The sequence below is a fragment of the Mastigoproctus giganteus genome, chromosome 11, assembly GCF_048544385.1.
Source record: "Mastigoproctus giganteus isolate SK-2022 chromosome 11, ASM4854438v1, whole genome shotgun sequence".
In the NCBI taxonomy this organism is placed as follows: domain Eukaryota; kingdom Metazoa; phylum Arthropoda; class Arachnida; order Uropygi; family Thelyphonidae; genus Mastigoproctus; species Mastigoproctus giganteus.
Window position 1 is genome coordinate 137,994,866 of NC_143585.1, and position 19,832 is coordinate 138,014,697.

Genomic DNA, 19,832 nt, shown 5'->3' on the forward strand with positions numbered 1-19,832 from the left:
ATCAGGAACTATACCCGATTCTGATATTCAAAACGTCCTTGGTTGTGATATTTGTCCCGAGGATTGTCTTCATGTAAATCGCCCTGTCTGCTCACAGGCAGATCCTATTAATGTTATGGCTAGTAAGGACGCTGCGGATCTTAGCGACCCGAAGTATATGCTTAAAAGCATAACAGACGAAGTATTTGCAGAACTTCTTAAACCTATTGCCATACAGGCAGAAGAGTACATAATCTAGAAGAGAAATTTCTCCGAATTTTCGAATGCTTTGTCCGCCCTTATCATATTCAACCAACAACTCCGAGCACATTCATTCATTCAACTCACCTTCAGCAAGTCCACCTCCTAAGCCTAGGCTTATATGTGGATTATGCTACTTCAGTGTTATTATCTTGAGCTGTTCTAAAAATGTTAATATAGTAATAATAAAATACTATTTAAAATTCAAACAACACAACACATCTTGGGAGAGCACTAATCCTCTTAACCACAGCCAAGAAGGATATAGTGTTAGCTGTCATGGTCTCACATATCCTAATTGGCTGTGTTACCATCCCCAGCCACGAGGAGGCGGAACTACTATCTAGTCTTGCTCTCCGTTTAAAAACTAAACTCACAAACTTATTGAAGTACCATAGGAGAGCCCTATCCGTGAACATGATCCATAGATCTTGTTGTTCAAGTCTTCTAGACATCTCCAGTTCATGCCTTAGATCAACATATTGATCACAATGGAGCATAATATGGACACTAGGTTCTTGTAACCCACAAAAACATAAATCATTTTCCACAAGGCCCAACTCATGGAGTCTTTTTGCCAATCCATGTCCAGTGATAAGGAAAGTGGCAGGTAGTCCAAATTGCTGCCAAGGATTTGCCCGTACATTTAATATGTCAACTCTTGGTAGATATAGATGATACGGCCTTTTTTTTTAACTCCGAGCACAGAACGAAGAAATTAAACAGGAAATATGCTCACTAAGAGACCAGATGACTAACCTGAAGAGTAGTATGATGCTGTGGGGAAAGCCAGGTAACCAAACAGCGCTGAGAGTGCCTCAAATATCTGAACCTGGTCGTGAATATGATGGCGATAACTCGATATATGCGGAGAGAATGCTCAAGCCCGTGCACATTTCTCGGCTATTAATGTTGATCTAGAAGATGCCATATTTAATATGCCTTCCGTCACTCCCTACCAACGGAATATAGAAATAAGTGGAATCATTGAGCAACCACCTATGACAGAGAATTATGAGCAACAACCCCTGGTAGAAGTTACTCACCAAAAATCCAAGGCTCCTGTCTCTTTACAGGCCATGGATCCATAAATCACAAACTTGCTTCTATGAACATCGTGGATGATCCTCGCTGTCTTTGTGGTGAAAACGAAGACTGGGATCACCTATTTTGTGTTTGCTCGCTCTACGAGGACCTGCGAACGTTGCTCATATCAAAAATACATGCCTTGGCCTCATGGAAATGAACATTTTCTAACTAATGAGGAAGACCAGTACTACGCTTTCTCTGCCTTCGCCCATGATCTCTTCACCAGAAGAAGATCACTGGTGCAACGTCCTGGAACTGATGCACATTGATCAACACCCTTTTCTCATATACTGAACATCTTCACCTAGATTGTGACCACTTCTAGCTACTGAACTTGACACTCAGGTCGCTTGAATTGTTTCATCCATGTCTCTCTTGATACGTGACTGTCTTCCCACCCTCTCGAGGGTCCTCTTCTTCCGCTTAGGTGGGAGAATTCCCACCCAACCTGCGGAAGATGCCTTCCCTTACATCCTCCGTCGCTCTGTCTATACCTCCTTTCCTTTACCCTCTCCGGTACATCCTGTACTCCCTGTACCCTATATCTTTTTTTTTTTACTTTGTCTCTTTCCAGGAAGCTCAGGCGACCTGGAGGAGACTAAAAATAAATAAATAAATTTTCTGTTTATACTCCGGGATGACCAAACGGTCAGAGGAGTTTACAAGATACACAGAATACAAGAAACAGCACCGCATTCAGCAGTCACGGGCTTGAACCCAGGTCACTCAAGGCACGCGTACTTATGCACCCGCGCGCCTGACAACTAGGCTACGGCGGCCTTTCAACTAGCCAGAGAATTATGGGCAGCCTGACTACCTCCTAGTGGTGTGTGCGGGCAACGTGGGGTCCCACCAGGGGTCCTGCTGCCAAAAACCAGGACACCCAACAGAACCCAGCACAATACTTCATTTACAACACAAAAAGTTTCTGGCTTTCACAGTGATGCTGTTTGTCTCCACAGAGTTCATATGGCGCAGATGTAGGAAACCACCGGAGGCGCCTTTCCCCCAACACCATGCACACTAGTGCCCCAGTAGGCTGAGGCCCCTGGTGTCCGCCTGGTGCGCCCATGCATTAAACGGCCTAGGTGGTACGAACAGAGAGTCGTAACTTACAAAACTCAGTAGTCAATTTTGCATTAACGAACAGAATAGAGTATATAGAATCTCTGCTGCAAAGTGACAAGCAGCCCGCACTAATCTCTAATGGTAAGAATGTACCTTCATGACACAATGCTGCTTGTGAAATTAACGTGGTCGACAAGCCAATTTTCTTGATGCCATCGTATCATTCTCAGTAATTAATGGCAGTTCCAGTAATTAATGCTTCCACTCAAAACATTACTTAACTGTAATAATGGTTCAAATATAGAAAGTGGTGTTCCTGTCAATTTAGCGAGATGCGCTTCCACTAGTATGCAAACATTTCTAAAACAGGAATAAATTATTAAAATCTGAGCCCTTCACATTATCCCCCCCCCCCAGAATATCCACATAACACCAAATTACATGTTAATCAGCTACCGTCAAGCCTGTGAAAATCATGCTACAACTTCTGGACACTCTGTAATATATATGAAGGCGTCAACTTCCTACCCAAAGCTGATGCATGACACCAGACAAACCTTGCTGCAGGTTGCAAATTGCAGACAGGCCAGAATGAAAAGTTTGTTTGTTATGCGATTTACCAACACCATGAACGCTTCTGATATCGAAGAAAGTATTCTTGAATTAGCAAATATAACAGCGAAGGTATTGCAAATGAGATATGAAACGTATAAGTCTCTTCGAGCCACGGTAGACGTAGCCTCTTTTGATCAGATTGCATCAGCAAACATCTATCCAGGAGGCGTATTATGTAAGCCCTTTCAGAATATTTAAGTTGATTACAAAAAATACTCCACGAGAAGGGTTCCAAGTTGGATGAATAGTGAAGTTACCACATTACTTGAGCAGAAAAAGGTGGCATGGAAAAGTTACAGAGCAATAAAAAGTACTGAAGCCTCATAACAGCTACAAGGTGATGTGTAATAGAGCCACAGAAAAGGTTCGACAGGCAAAGGCAGTTTATGAGAAATTACTAGCAAACAGAGCAAAGAGGGGGGATAAAGAATTCTTCACATATATAAATGCCAAGAAGAGAAGGACAAACCAGATCGGACCTTTACGTAAGGGAAAGGGGATAGTAATAAATACACCAGCTGCCGTTGCAGATGAACTCAACAGTTATTTTGCATCGATATTTACAAATGAAAAGCCTTTTGTGGCAATGGGAAATTGTGGGAGCGAAGTTAAAAAATATGTAATTAATGATATTGAAATTTCGCAAGATTATTTAATGAAAAAACTTTCAAGCCTACAGACCAGTAAGGCTCCTGGAGTTGATGGAATATACCCTATAATCTTGAGAGAGGCGGCAAGCGAGTGCATTGAACCACTGAGGCTGGTTATGCGAGCATCACTAGACTCTGGGGAGATTCCCTTGGATTGGAAGAGTGCAAAATGTATCTCCCATACATAAGGGTGGCTCTAAAAGTGAAGTGGGAAATTATCGACCTGTCAGTCTGACTTCAGTAGTAGGGAAAATCATGGAGGCAATGATCAGGGGTGGAATTCAGGATCATTTGGATCGAATTGAAATTCTCAAGGATACTCAGCATGGTTTTGTAAAGGGAAAATCATGTTTAACAAATCTGGTTCGCTATTTCGAAAGGGTCACTCACGAGCTGGATTTAGGGAATAATTTCGACATTGTTTATTTAGATTTCAGCAAAGCTTTTGACTCAGTCCCACATGAGCGGTTGCTTTATATGCTGGAACAGGTTGGAATCACTGGGAAAATCCTTAGATGGATAGAAGGATGGCTTCAGGGCAGGAGGCAGAGGGTTGTGATAAATGGCTATTCCTCAGATTGGGTTGATGTAAGAAGTGGGGTTCCCCAAGGATCAGTATTAGGACCACTGTTGTTTTTAATTTTCATAAACGACATCGATGAAGGGATAGAGGGCGTGATGTCTAAATTTGCAGATGATGTTAAAATTGGTAGAGTAGTTAATGATCACTGTCAGGCTGAGCTTCTTCAGAGAGACCTAGATAGACTTCAAGAATGGTCAGAAAAATGGCAGCTGTGCTTTAATCCAATAAAGTGTAAGGTATTACACCTGGGAAACAGTAATCCCAAAATAACTTATTCACTTGGTGGAGTTCAACTAAACCCAGTACTGGAGGAAAGGGACTTGGGTGTTACGATACGGTCAGACATGAAATTCTCTGATCATTGTAAACAGGTTGCAAGGATGGCCCATGGTGTCCTATCGAACTTTTGCAAGTAGAGATAGGGACGTGATAATCCCATTATATAAGGCTTATGTTAGACCACACTTGGAATACTGTGTTCAAGTATGGAGACCGCACCTAAAGAAAGACATCAAGCTTCTTGAAAGGGTGCAAAGAAGGGTAACTCGCCTGGTGAGATCGGCAAAAGGGCGTCCTTATGAAGAAAGACTTCGAAATGTGGGTTGCAGAGTTTGGAAACTAGACACCTTAGAGGAGATTTGATTGAGGTGTTTAAGGCTCTGAGAGGCATCAGTAAAATGAATGAGGACAAAATTTAAGATTATAAATGATGCTAGAACTAGGGGACATAAATTCAAGTTACGGGGGAAATGTTTAGATTGGACTGCAGGAAGTTTTATTTTAGCCAGCGAGTTATAAATTACTGGAATAAGTTGCCTTCATGGGTGGTAGAGGCCGACAGTTTGGGGAAATTCAAAGGTCATCTGGATAGTACTTTCGGGTAAGGGAAGCGCATAGGATGATAGGATTAATTTCCTTTTTATTTATTTTTATTTCATTTTATTATTTTTATTTATTTATTATTATTATTTATTTAATTTTTGTTTTTATCATTGTTTTGTTCGGATTTTTTTTTTTTTTTTTTGGCTGGTGCAGCATAAGCCATAGGCTTTCTTGCACCATACGGCCGTTACTAATACTAATACAATCTGAGATTTAATCCTCCGTCTTACTGCAAGTTGAAACCGTTGAAGGCTTTCCGTGGCAAGCTTGTCGGCAGAATATATCGTTGTGTGCCACTCACTTGAAGAGGTCCGAGTTTAACTCCCGTCAGCGAGTGGAGGAATTTTTATAGTCCTCATTCGAGACTGTAATTAGCAGATCTCAGGTGAAAAGTGCAAGGTTCCCCAGTCAGTTATTCCGGATATGTTCATCCCACAAAATATGCAAATCAGCCTGTGAATACACGCTGCCACAGACAAAATGCACTTACAGTTATGAGCGTAAGCTTGGGGACCGTGACTATCAATATTTCTTCTTTTTTTTTTTTTTCAATGAACCTTTCGAAGAATCTGTCAGTGGCACTATTGGGCCGAGTGAATAGCAACTACAGAAAATCTGCGAAGAGGGAGTTGAGTTTTGCTTCTCGAATCTCTTCGTAATTGACAAAAACTGTCGAAGTGTGTTTAAGAACCTCACTGCACTCATTAGCCAAACTAATAATTTAGTTTTTATTATGGAATCCGTCGTCCATACTACTATATCTTGGAGTACTTTGGTGAATTTACACCATAATAACAACTACTCATCTCATCTTATCTGAAACGCATGTACAGATATGCAGATTGGGATGGCATCAAACTATTTTTGAAGGAAATTGAAAAGAAATAAACAGCAATGATGTCCATGCGGCTGACCAACATCTGGAAGTGTGACCATCTTTTCAATCGAAAATTACTGTCATTTACGTCGTTCCAAACTGGCTAACTTTTCACTGTTTCGGTAAACACGATATTTCATTAGTAAGAAATTTTACTCAGAGAATTTGTCAAATCAAAGAGAAATTGATTATTAAGCTTTCTATGCGGTCCGCAGGGATTGTAAACTTCTAAGCTGTTCGCTTCATACGGCTAGGTGAACTCTGTTCAGTCTGATCTGTTTCAAAGCTTTCTTTCTTAAAGCTTTCTTTTTGTTAATAACATAATCTTCACCCCGAACACCTACTGTTCTATCAAATGTCTCTAAAACAGGTTGGCTCTTTGCAGCTGACGATGTAAAGAACCAAGCTGACTTATTCGCAGAATTCTTTAAAACCAGCTCTGTCTGCACAAATTTCATACAAAAATGAATGATGGTCGTCCCACACTCAATATGATAACTCCACACTAAATCATATCCACATCTCAGAGCTTTACATAATAACGCAATTATAATCATGAAAGCTTACTCTTCTGGTTTCGATGGCATCATTCCTTTATGTTGAGGAATATCAAAACCTCTGTTCCTGCAACCCTTTCATTTGGTCTACAAGTCGTTAAAATATGTAAAATTCCCTGAACCTTTAAAAACAAAGAAGATTATACCTGTCTTCAAAAAATTTAGCTCTCGCGTGTAACAGTGCATCACAGTTTCCGCACTTCGGGTTGGAAAAGACCTCAGTTCGAATCCCTTGAATAACGCGAGGAATTATAGGCTTTTTTTCACACTGTAGCTGAGTTAGTTGGCCGCATGTGAGGATAGTATGGTTTTTCTCCCGGAAACTCGGTTTTTTCGTTCGGCAAACAGGCAAATCGACCACAGAACACACGCAATTTATAGACATACTCGTATATACGGCTCAATACGATTGTTTCTGATGCCCTTAAAACTCTGCAACAACAACAGTTAAATTTAACATGGAAGCGACCAGATCCTGGTGCATCTTCCACGGGCTGCAAAAATGAAAAGTCAGTGGGCAAAAGGTCTCTCCTTTCTCAAAAGGTCCTCTAAGACCTTTTGAGAGGGGAGAGACCTTTTTCTCACTGAATATTCCACAAGAATCTCCCCCTCTCAAAAGGTCTCTAAGATCTTTTAAGAGGGGAAGATTTTCGTTTCCATCCGGGTGTTTAAAAGTCTCGACATGGCCATAGTTATAACCGTATAAATGTGTTGGGGAGGGAGGAATTGTTTATATAAAGAGAAATTAGGCCCGACTTCAGCCGAGTGGTAGGCGTGAGGGTACAAAAGCACACGCACAATGGATTCAAATCGCGTGTTCAAGTGGGTCAAGCTCGCGGGACTGCTAAATACGATTAATGATTATATTCATTGTTAAAATAATTAAAGTAAGCTCTTCTGACTTAGTGGTAGTGCCGGAGTATAAACCAGAACATTTAGTTTCTGCGCATCCGCCGCATTTCCCATTCATATCTCCAATCAGCTTATGACAATAAATATAATTTTCGGTTATTCATAGCATACGTATGGGGGGAATTAATTATTAATAAATAAGTTGCCTGGTTTTAGTGAAATCTGGAATAGCTAAATAAATCTTTTTTAAAAAGAGCCAAATATGAAATTCTGTGAAAATTTATCCATAAGAGGAGAGTACATGCGGGTGGACAGACAGACGGGTGCACATGATGAAGACAACAGGCACTTTACGCATATATGCTGACGCGCCTGAAGCAAATGGCAAGGGATATTTTATAAAGACGTCCAAGAACTTCAGTGGTGTCATTCTTTACTGACAGCTCTACACTAAAAATTGTGCATCGTCATGGTGTTCCTAGTACGGATTACCTGGTTATTTAGAAGTCGTACGCAAAAACGGAAAGGAATAACAGGTCAAAACCCATTAGTGAGGCGTTATACGAATCGTTGAGTTCAGTGAACTTGAAGTGACACTGTGAGAGCAAAGTTCGTAATCTTGTTTCCGTACGACCACAGAACACGCTTGAAACCAGCACGTTTCAAGCGTGGGAGCAGGAGGAAGAAATTATGTTCTCGATGGGCAGAGCAGCTCTAAATTATAAGGTCAAAAAATAATAATAACAAGAAAGAAATTTGCTCTTTAATCTAGCAAGAATAGTCCACCCTTCACTCAAAAATAATAATGCAGTCTTTTTAATCTTGTGAAACGCAAGGCCAGTAACAAAAATCCTAAAACAGAAGAGAAGCAAAGTAATTTCTGAAATACGTAGTTACCGCACGAGTTTATTAGTTGCCACCCAATACTTCGGAAATCTGAGGTCCCGAAAATATCTTAAAAAATAAGTAGACAAGCTTGTGCAATGTAGCACAACGCATAACAAAACAAAATGAGGCCAAGCAACTGCACGCTGAAGAAGCACTAAACTTATTTATTTATTTTTTTTTTTTTAAAGCAAGATTTATGGTTGTGCTGAAAAAAAGGAAATACTGTTTGAACCACAGTGTATACACTTAAGATTAATGTTGATGTACAACAAGAAGGCATCCTTTTCATAGCCGTTATGAATCATCTAGTAAACATTGACTGATATCTTGTTTATCGATGACTCAAAACTGCTAAACACCATTTATTTGACAGACGCTCGAGAAATAACAATTGTCATCTACAATACCATGGCAGAAATAATTTTAATACAATGATATTTAGTAATTAACACTAAACTCCGCGCAAATATAGAGTTTAAAATGAAAATTTATTGGATACCGAGCATATAATTCATTCACTCGAATGTAAGCTAATTGAGTAAATAAATTGAACCTATACTCAACTGCTTGACAAACTTGCTCTATATAATGGTAACGTTTCGAACCCAAACTTTGGGGCTGGTTCTGAAGTCTGAAGAAGAAGACTTCGTTTTAATACTTTATGTGGTAGGAAATTTTGTAAAGATGTTTACAACTTTGGGAGTTTGTGGCAGAAGTGTTACCTCCTTGGAGAGGTCAAATCTCAGTTGGATTTTGAAATGAATGTTTATCGACAGTTGTACTTCGCTTGGCCTAACATTGCATAACATGATACTTTCTTAATGAACTGCGAGACTTTTCCTCGTGCAGAAAACTAGCTTATAGGATCAAAAGTACAGAATTATAGAAAAACCCTAAACCAAAAACCAATTCTAAACATTAAGAGAGTAACAAGTAGCATCAAATTAACACCTCATCAGACTTGTATCGACGTAGTAACACCAATTATATATTAACCTTAAGCACGAATGAGGAATTTTGGAGATAATTCCAAAATGTACCCAATTTATTACAATTCATATCCATACATCGTATCCAATGCTTCATATTTCCGATGTTGGATTTAAGCAGCCATTGTTCATAAAGATTCTCTCGTGAGACTATAGACATGCGAGAGTTGTTTAATAAGTTTCCAGCCTAGAATATTGCACGCTTTTTTTTCTGTGTAGTAGTCTCCTTGTTACTCAATGCACCTTTTCGAGCGATGATGATTCATGATCCAAGTTTTGTAGACTCGTTCTTGGAGGTCCTGAAAAAAAAAAAAAGGACTGTGCGGCCGCTATCACCTCATTATCTGACCCAAAGTTCCTTCCAGGCAGGTTGGTTTTTAGTTTCGAGCATAGGTGTAAATCAGATGGGGATGGATTTGAAGAATATGGTGTATGCGGCAGCAATTCATAGCCAGCCTAATGAATCGCAGCTATGACAACAGGTTGATGTGTAAACAGGCGCATCGTCCCGATGAAACAAATATCAGGACAATGCGTCTGTTTTCCATTTAGTCAGCTTTCCTAGACTCTGACGTGATTGCATCTTCTAATTCGGTTACTAAGATAACGTAGTAATGTCAGTTTATTGTTTTTCCCTTTGGAAGGTAATTTACCGTTATTATACCATTTAAATCCCAAAAGGCAGATGCCATGACGTTGCGGGCAAATGGTGCTGATTCAATCGCCTCCTTCTTTGGAGGCAGTAAATCAACATACTTCCATTGTGTTGCTTGTAGCGATGATGTCATGTTAAGTTACACCCTTACAGTTGAGATGCCTGTAACCTCTACTGTTTCTCTAACAATTACTCGCCAATTATCCATCACTATGTATGAACTTTGATGTTTTCTGGAGTGGTTGCTGTTGATGGACATCCACTGCGTTATTCATCTTTAATGCTGGTTCTCCGTCAATTTTTGACAGTTGCATACGATGGGACAGCTTCTCCTAATGTATTTCAATGCCTTCGTGAATATCCTTTCTAGATAATCGCTTTATTTATGTAAAGATATTTTATTACGGTTCGTGTTCATTTTTTTTCCTATTTATGCAAGCTTGACTTAAAACATTTAAATGAAAAGTGCTTTAAGTTATGATCTATATAACTTTGCATGCGTCATCCACATTAGGGTTCGAATTACTGAAAAGAAAGCTATATGCACTAAAAATATATATCTTCTTGACTGGCTGCAAACTTAGAAAAGAGTCCCGGTAAATTGTGTTTGCGAGAAGCATGTTATGTTAAATATTGTAAAACATTCACTTAATAGTTATGAGATATATTCATAATTCCTACCTTTGTAATCAAGTGTACAAACTTTGGAACTTTCCACTTAATTATCATTCCAATCGCTGCTGGGGAAACCACATAAACTAGAGACGTTGCTAAATTTCCATAAGGAATAACAACGTTAGTGTACTCTAGATTTCTTCCGTACATCCAGAGATTGAGTGGCATAAATCCTAATGCCAAAAGTGTCGAAAATGTGGTCATCGTGACACTAAACAGAAATAAAGAGCTCGTTAATATCGTGCGGATGTTTTATAAATTGCAAGAATTGTGTTTAACAAATGGTTGCAGTAAAAGAGTTATGGAAGCGAAAAAATGAAATGAAAGAGGAAAGAAACGTTTCAAGTCGATAATACACTGAAAGGTACATTAAAAGAGATGTAATAAATACAGTATTATTATGAAATGGGTATTTGAAAATTAGCGAAAGAGTAAATGAATTTTAATGCAAAGAAAGTCGGCGCGTGCGCACGATTTTTCTTTGTGAGGTGGAGAGCTGCTGCTTTTTATTTTAATTGAGTGTTTAGGGGAAGAGGAAGCTGAAGCCGGTATGCACTTACATGCAAATGTGGCTAAAACAGTTTCGTAGGTTTCGTTGAGAACTCTTAGTATAAAACGTATGTAAAAGTGCAGAAAAATAAAAGTTAATTAATAGCTATAATTATATCCATGAAATAATAAAGTCCACTTCGTGTCACTGGTGAAGGACTAAGTAACATCCATTCATATTTGCACACTCTTGTGGTATAGAGAAGCACGTTATTTACTCTTACCACTAAGTCAGTTTTTCTTCGTATGAAATGTGTACGCAACAACATTTGTTTAAAGTGATAAGAATTTTCAAAAAATATTGAAATTTGAACGCAAAAATTTAACCTCTGTTTAGGACAACACACACAACGTTACTATGATGATATTCATATATTTATCAGTTAACATTAAACAAAAGTCGCTCCTTGCTTGTAATTGCCAAAACAAATAACCTAGACCAGAGGTTCCCAACCTTTTTTGACTCGCGAACCCCTTTCAACGTTATGTTTTGTTTTGTTTTTTTATTGCGAACTCATTTCATCTTAATATTTTTAATGCGCACCACTAAGCCTATATTCTCTGAAATCGTATAATATTTCTGAATTTTTATTATAAAATATTTCCAGTACTATGTTTTTATTAGCGACATTGCGTAACAATAAAAATTATTAAGTATTATTTATACTTTGTAAAACAGTTATTAATCAGTCCAAACTAGATTTCGAACAGGCTAAGAGTAGAAAACTTCTTGTCCAAATGGTAGTCGAGCATTCTGGTTTTTTGCCAAAGTTATTGGCCGCAATTTTTGCCCATCTCTGTTTTCACCTCTGTCAAAACCAGATGGTTCTGTTACCACATCAGCTAAAGATAAAGCCAACCTGCTAGCATCCTATTTTTCTTATAACTCGTGCATTGATGATCTTGGTAAATCACCTCATACCATTCCCAATACACTCCATTCAATGCATCCTGTGGTCTTCCGTCAAAAGGATGTCAGGATTTTGATGAATCTGATGCTAAGAAAGCTCCAGATCCTGATGGTATTTCTCCACTTGTTCTCAAGTCCTGTGCCCCTGAACTTACTCCTGTTTTGTGTTATCTTTTTTCACTTTCTTATTCCAAACGTGTTTATCCTTCTGCTTGGAAATTTGCTCATATCCAGCCAGTTTCCAAAACCGGTGACAAATCCCTTCCATCCAATTATCGTCCCATTACGATTACTTCTACTCTTTCCAAAGTAATGGAGAAATCAATTCTTAAACTATAAACTTTAAACTTTCTTAAACTATAAACTTCTTAAACTTTCATCTGATCAACGATCGCCAGTATGGATTCCGTTAGTGTCGTTCCACTGGTGATATTTTGGCCTATGTTACCCGACTATGGACAAATTCAATGAAAAATTTGGTGAAACTCAAGCCATTGCTCTTGACATCTCAAAGGCTTTTGATCGTGTTTGACATAAGTCTTCTAAATAAGCTTCCATCCTGTGGATTACCAGCTGTTCTTTGTAATTGGGTATCTAGTTTTCTCTGCCCGCTCACTGCGGCTGATGGTAAACGGCTCTCTATCGTCTAACTTCTCCACTAATGCTGGTGTTCCCCAAGGTTCAGTTCTTTCTCCCACTCTTTTCCTCTTGTGTATTAATGACCTTCTTCCATTGACTGGAAATCCTATCCATTGTTTTGCTGACGATAGCACAATGCATTCCACCTTCTAGTTTGGGAAACCTTGTCCTACTCAAAGAGCTTCAATTTCTCGAGTATTCACTGCCAAATCTTTAAATGCCGATCTTCAGGTAATCTTCCAGTGGGGCAAAGATAACTTAATTTCAATCCTTCTGAAAGTCAGTCCTCTCTTATATCTCAAAAAAGGTTTCTTCTGCTCCTATGCTCATCTTCGATGACTGTCCAATTTCTAGGCAAGATCTTGGGGATTACCCGGACTTCTAATCAATCTCTTGGCATAAAGCACATTACAAATATTGCTTCCTCTGCATCTAAAAATTGGTTTTCTCTTTCATTCTCAGCGTTACTTTTCTTCCAAACAGCTGCTCACTCTGTAAAAATCGCAGATCCGCCCTGCCATGGAATATTGTTCCCACATCTGGGGTGGTGCCCCCAAAACCTCTCTCAGGCTTCTAGATTCCATTCAGAAGAGGGCAGTTAGGTTAATTAACGATTCATCTCTAACAGAGTCTCTCCACTCGCTTTCTCATAGACGTACTGTTTCTGCTGCATGCCTCTTCTACAGATACTTCCATGGGCACTTTTCTTCTGAATTGGCTTCTATAATTCCCGCTCTCTTTCAAAACAGTCCGAACACGTGCCGCCACCAGCCAACATCCTCGTTTATTCATTCAACTGCCGTTTTCTGGAAAACCTTCCTTCATACGTATTTCCTGAAAATTACAGTCTACAGAAGTTAAAGTCCAGTGTCAACAAATATCTTCTTTCGTCTTCTTAACCTGCAACACAAGCACGATACTAAGTACTATGGATCCTGAAAAAAAAAAAAAAACAGTACCTATACATACATAACATGGTCCTTGAGAATGAAAAAAAAATTGGCATGGAAAACATTTATTTAAGATGATATACTGTAAGATAGTAAACTAATTATAAGGAATTGTGGGAGATGTAGTTTCTTTCTTTGGCAATTCTTTACTTTTTATTTTCCTTTATTGTTTATTATTAGTGATATTTTGTAGTTTACAATAATATACCTATGCAAATCTAAGCAGACGCCATTACAGAATTTTTCGTGCAAACCCTCAGGGGTTCGCTAACCACCGGTTGGGAACCGCTGATTTAGACCAACGGTTCACTTTTATGAGTTGTGCCCCCTTAAAATATTTCCTAACTTTCACGCGTTCCCATCTTTCCACTGAAACAAATGCAAATAAATAGAGCTGATAAATTTCAGCTATGAGTACACATTTTTTATGAGTTAATATTCTTCAATACATTTAATCTCGAAATTTGAAATAAAATACGTTTCTTACCTGGAGTAGTGGGACAGTTTGTCCATATTTTGTTAAAATGCTTCATGAAAACAAAACGCCTCCCCCCAAAAAAACGAAGTGCGCCTCATAGGGAGCACACCCCCCACACTTTGAGAACCTCGCACCTTGACAAATGTAACAAAGACCCTTCCCCACCCAAATTACACAAAGAGCAAATCATCACTACAAATGAAATTGGCCTCTCATTGCCTATAAAAGGACGTTGTCACTCCATAAAACAAAATTTCTCAGCGTCTCCGAATATTCACTTAAACTCCCACATAAACAGGGCGAAGTAAACAGAAGACTTTGGGGAAATGTCACAACCCATAAAATTTGGGAATTTTAGGTTGATATGCAGTGAAGTTCTACCGGAATTTCACTACATATCACCTTAGAGGAACTATCCATAGCACTAAATAAAACCAAAAACAATAAATGTTCATATAATGATCTCATAAATAGAACTGACCAAAAGCTATCCGCACCACCTATTGCAACTGTACAATAACTGTTTACAAAAGGGTACCTTCACCGCCTCTTGGAAACAGACTAACATAAGATTGATACCGAAGAATCCAGAAAAATCACCAACAGATCCAAAATCATATAGACCCATTGCCTTGCTGCCAGTTTTGGGAAAGGTAATGGAGAGGTTGATACTATTCAGGTTACAGGTTTACTACCACAATTCCAATTTATAATCAGACAGACAGTTTGATTTAAATAGGAATGCTCCACAGGGGATGCCATGAACTATCTTCTCAACTATCTTGGAAACATAAATAATGTTGAAAAACGTTATTATCCTCAGTATACAAATTATAACTTGATGTGAGTGCGAATATATCAGCACAAGTATGTGTAAAGGCAGCCAACTAAATCGTAAGGCAGCATTCTAATTCTGCAGTATGGTTTAGTTGGAAACAATTGTTGTTGAAATTTGCGTCCAGAAAGTAAACAAACTTGATAAGCAAAAATTCTCTTGATGAGCAAATTCTCTTAGCATCTCTACCTATTTGGAACATATTTATGGAAACGATGAAGAAGGTGTAGATTGGCAGAATAAAGGTGTACAAAATTAGTTATTCGTTTTATACTTACCTCTCCTTCCTCAAAAATGGATATTCTTCGCGTGATACTCCTGATAGTCCAAATAAATAATTTTAAATTCTGGCGTATAAACAACATCTGCGCCAGTACAACGTTTCCTTGAGTTTAGATCCAATTTAAGCTCTCTTTTTAAGAGGTTCCAAAATTAATAATCTTTTTCTTAACGAACTCCTCATTAGCTTCAGGATTTACTTCTTTAAATTTTGCCACTAACGCATCTGAGGCTCTTCTTCTTGGGATTTTGTCATTGTATTCTGGTGGCTTTACTTCCCAAAGGCAAGTTGATTCTTTGTATAATTCAAAAAAAAATTCTGTCAAGAAAATTGCGTATAATTTGCCATATCTTTTTTGTCAACAAAACCGAACTGAATGGAAGGACTCAAATCGCATGATCGAATTGTTCACGAACGCACATGTCGAAATTACGTTGCGTGCAACACGATCCTACTGCTGCAGTCTACCTAAACTGTTTGCAGTAAAAATCGAACCGATTCAATCGATCACGCCCACACACCTTCAAAATCGCTTAAATTTTGTCGTATCCAACAAATATTTATATTTAGAATTAAGTTGGAATGAGTGGCCGCCTTAAATGTGATAATGTGTATATGCGAGTGTTTGCTGTACTATACTGGATGTGTGTGAGAATGCGCATATATATGTTAGTTTGTGTGCAGATGTGTGAGTGAATGTAGGTATGCATGTATATGTCAATATGTGTGTTGTGCTGGATGGGAAATGAGTCCTGGCAAGCTCAGGCGTCGTCTAGAGTTCGCCCCACCAGAGCCCTTTCTATTCCCAATACACCAGGCCTACCTCCCAGGGTCAGTGGAAGGGCAACGTGGGGTCTCAATAGGTGCTCCGCAGCTAAATGGCTAGAGGAACAGACCAACACAACCCAACCCAACACTACACTACCCAGACCAATACAAAAACTTAAGTCTCTCTGGTCTTTACAGAGTTTGTACTGCTACACAGAGTATACAAACACTGAGCTGGGGGGGGGGAAACCATGGTGCCGCTTAAAAATTAACACTATATACATCAAGAGTTTCAGACTTGTAACTAAATAGCAACAAAAACAACTCTCTCTTCCATCTAGGGCGTTGCCATTACCTGTTATTACTATATTAAAACATATACATACACTCCATAACAGTTATGCTCTGCTGAAGTCCATACGTAAAGAGAAGTTATGTTCATGTCAAAGAAGCCCACTCCTGTTATTAAGCAACAAAACAGTCTTCTCACGTGTTTGTCATGACAAAATATAAGTTTTAATCAAAGTTATTTATTCACGTTTCTTTGAATAATCAAAATGAATTCTTTGAAATATATAATTTGAATAACACAAATAAAAAATCGCCAAAATCAAAAGGAACACCTACCAAAAGATATCAAATATGATATTAAACAAATAAGATTTAAATAAACCTAAAAAATCACCTCCAATAAACATTGCAAATCAAATCGCTCACTAATTAACGCTTACTTTTATTTTCAGTCTTCAAGAATTAACGTGGATAATAAATGAACATCACAAAAAGATATGAAATGTAATAAGTTGAATATTAAAAATAAAAACGCCACACTACGGACAAACAATGGCAATCAGATAACTCACTAATTAATGGTTTTATTTTTAATCTCAAAGAATTAATTTGAATAAAATTTAATGGTACTTACATAAAGAGTCCATTTGATGTGTTGTTTACAATTTAAAATAAATTAATAATTTGAATAAACAAAAAGAAATCCATATATGTACGTGAAATATAATAATTAATTTGAATAATTAAATATCTGCCTTTCCTCATCCTGTATATTAACTACTTTCTCTTCTTCCCAATCCCCAGCCAGAGGTAAGCTACAGTTCACTTTGGATACTTAAATATGGTTCTATTACGTTGCCCAAATTTGCCCATCCATGATTTAACCATGTTGACATCTTCAAGATGCATGATTATGGCAAATGCTCAGAGAAAGTTAGTGCGAAGAGGGAACGTGTTACTACAAGGTCAAGGTGACTGACATTATATCTCTTCTTGACTCTTCTCCTTCATCCTATGGTCCAGATCCCCCCTTCGGTCTCTTCTCCAAATCTTTGCCACTTAGGTTATCTTTAGACATTTCTCCCAACTCCTTCCACATTGTATGTGCACATATATACTCGCGTAAATCACAATGATGACTACTCTTACAGAGCTAGCTATGCTTGCAATTCGAAATTACACAATCCACATTTGTACAGTGGCAGTCCCATGTAGGGGCTAAAGGGGCTATAGCTTTCCATGATCAAAATAAAGTGGATTTTTTACTGCGACATAATTTTAGAGAGCTACGTTCCCAACATGGACTCAGAGTCGTAAGAAGGTTAGCGCTATTAGTGAGCAGACATAGGACATAATTTTTATTTTATGTTGAGATTCCTGTTCTCATTCTAAGAACAGAGACTATGGCGCTGGGTGGATATAGTGGCATAGTATTTAGGGTAAGGCACCGCCGGGCGCTCACAACTGCGCCATCGGTACGCTTGTGAAGGGTACAGGACTCTAAATGCCAGAAGTGTGTGTGTGGCATGTTGTATTTTTTTTGATTTTTGATTTTGATTTGGTAGTTGTTGGCGCATCGGCTTCTGTGGCCATATTGCACCTCCCAAGGTTTTTGCAGTACTTTGATCCAAGCCCGAGGCGAGAATCGAACCCGCGACCTTTGGGTTGCCGGGCAGGTACTTTACCCACTCGGCTAGCCCGGTCGGCCGCATGTTGTATGTGTATAGTATTGTGTTGTTTCCCTAGTAGGACTGTACATTGCCGGCCACTAGCAGATAAGCCAGACCAGTGGCGTATCCAGGTACCATTGTAAGGGGGGGGCATGGCGACCAGGCTTTTGAGATTTTATTTAGAACGCCTCCTGCGTATTTTTCTGTAATTTCAAATTTTTGGTGAAGGGGGCGTATACCTTCTCTGTCCACTCCTGAATAATCCCCTGGGCCAGGCTGCCATTATTCTCTGACTGGACTCCATCAGGATCACCTAAGCTTCTTGGACGAAGTCCAACTTAAAAAAAAAAAAAAAAAAGTGTGAGCAAAGGTGATAGTCGAAGAAGGGGGGTCAAAGCTGGGAGGAAGTTGGAAAACGAGGAAAGAAGGCGTCCTGGTTTACAAAACCTATGTTTTATTAAACTTTTATTTTATTATAGTTAGACGACCCTGCAGTCTAACTATAATCAACCCATCAGAAATGCAGGGAAGGAATGAAAAGTTGGACACTCTTAGGCCGGGAAGGCCAGGGACAATAAAAGTTTGCAAGGCCAGAGAACTCTGTAAAGAGGAATGCCATTTGGCATCCAACACCAGAAGGTGTTAGCAGTACCTGACGGTATACAGGTGCATTTTTTTCTCTACAGACGTCGGTCCACACCCGATGTCTATGGAGGAAAAAAAATCCTACCCTTGTAAGGTAGGTTGTTTCTGCTCAGGCATGAGAAGCATGTATCATCTCGCACTCTAGGGGAGTGTCAGCAAGGAGATCAGACTCCAAGTGGGGTTTGCAGATGAGATTCCTACAGAACATAAGTAGCGTCAGTATTCTTACCCACATAGGGGTTTGCAAAGGTCAGATTCGGAGATCCATTTAGAGGTCAATATCAGAAATGTCAAGTCCAGGTAAGGTCAATTAGTGAAGTTAAACTTTGTCTCGCTTGCATGTCCTTTGAGTGAAACTCTGCAGGTTGGCTTTCAGTGGATCCTACTAGCAGGTAAGTGTGAGACCCTACCCTGCAGTCTAACTATAATCAAAGCATCAAGGTAGAATTATATGAGGCATGCAGGAATAATTCCATAGGAAGGAGTCAGCAAGTCATGGTAGGTCATTAGAGGGATTAGTTGTCCTGATTTTCATCTGGCTGTTATGGGTTTGTTTGAATTGGCTCGTCTGTCCTGATTTTCATCTGGCTGTTATGGGTTCGTCTAATTTCAAAGACTGATTTCCCAAACTCAGTAAAAGCAAGATAGCAAAGGTTGTTGAGGATAAACATAAAGGAGGCACCCGGGGTGGATGGGATCTATCCAGTTATATTAAAGGAGGCAGCAAAGGAGGTAGGCGGGCCCCTAGCCATGGTTATGAGAGCTTCTTTGGACTCAGGGGAGGTACCCATGGACTGGAGATGTGCAAATGTAACCCCAATTCACAAAGGAGGATCAAAGGCTGACACAAGTAATTATAGACCTGTTAGTTTAACTTCGGTTCCAGGAAAATTAATGGAGGCACTGGTTAAAGAAGCACTGCAGGATCATCTGGACAAGAATTCAGTTATAGCTCAGACACAGCATGGGTTTGTTAAGGGCAGGTCTTGTCTGACCAATTTGATTGGATACTATGATGTAGTCACAAAAGAACTGGATGCAGGGAATAACTTTGATATTATATATTTGGATCTTAGAAAGGCTTTTGATACTGTTGCGCATGGAAGACTGCTGCACAAATTGGAGAAGTGTGGCATTCGAGGCAAATTGCTGCTATGGATAAAGGGATGGTTGAGTGGCAGAATACAGAGAGTGGTA

The 19,832-nt window shown here is 39.1% G+C and overlaps 1 protein-coding gene across 1 annotated transcript in view; it reads right to left on the reverse strand.

The window, feature by feature from the left end:
- LOC150078466 (ileal sodium/bile acid cotransporter-like) overlaps window positions 1-19,832 on the reverse strand; it is a 63,458-nt gene that overhangs the window by 14,338 nt on the left and 29,288 nt on the right. The window contains exon 3 of the mRNA XM_090385097.1: window positions 10,627-10,831. Within this exon, the coding sequence (XP_090241223.1) occupies window positions 10,627-10,831 (205 nt within the window). The remainder of the gene's footprint in view (window positions 1-10,626; window positions 10,832-19,832) is intronic.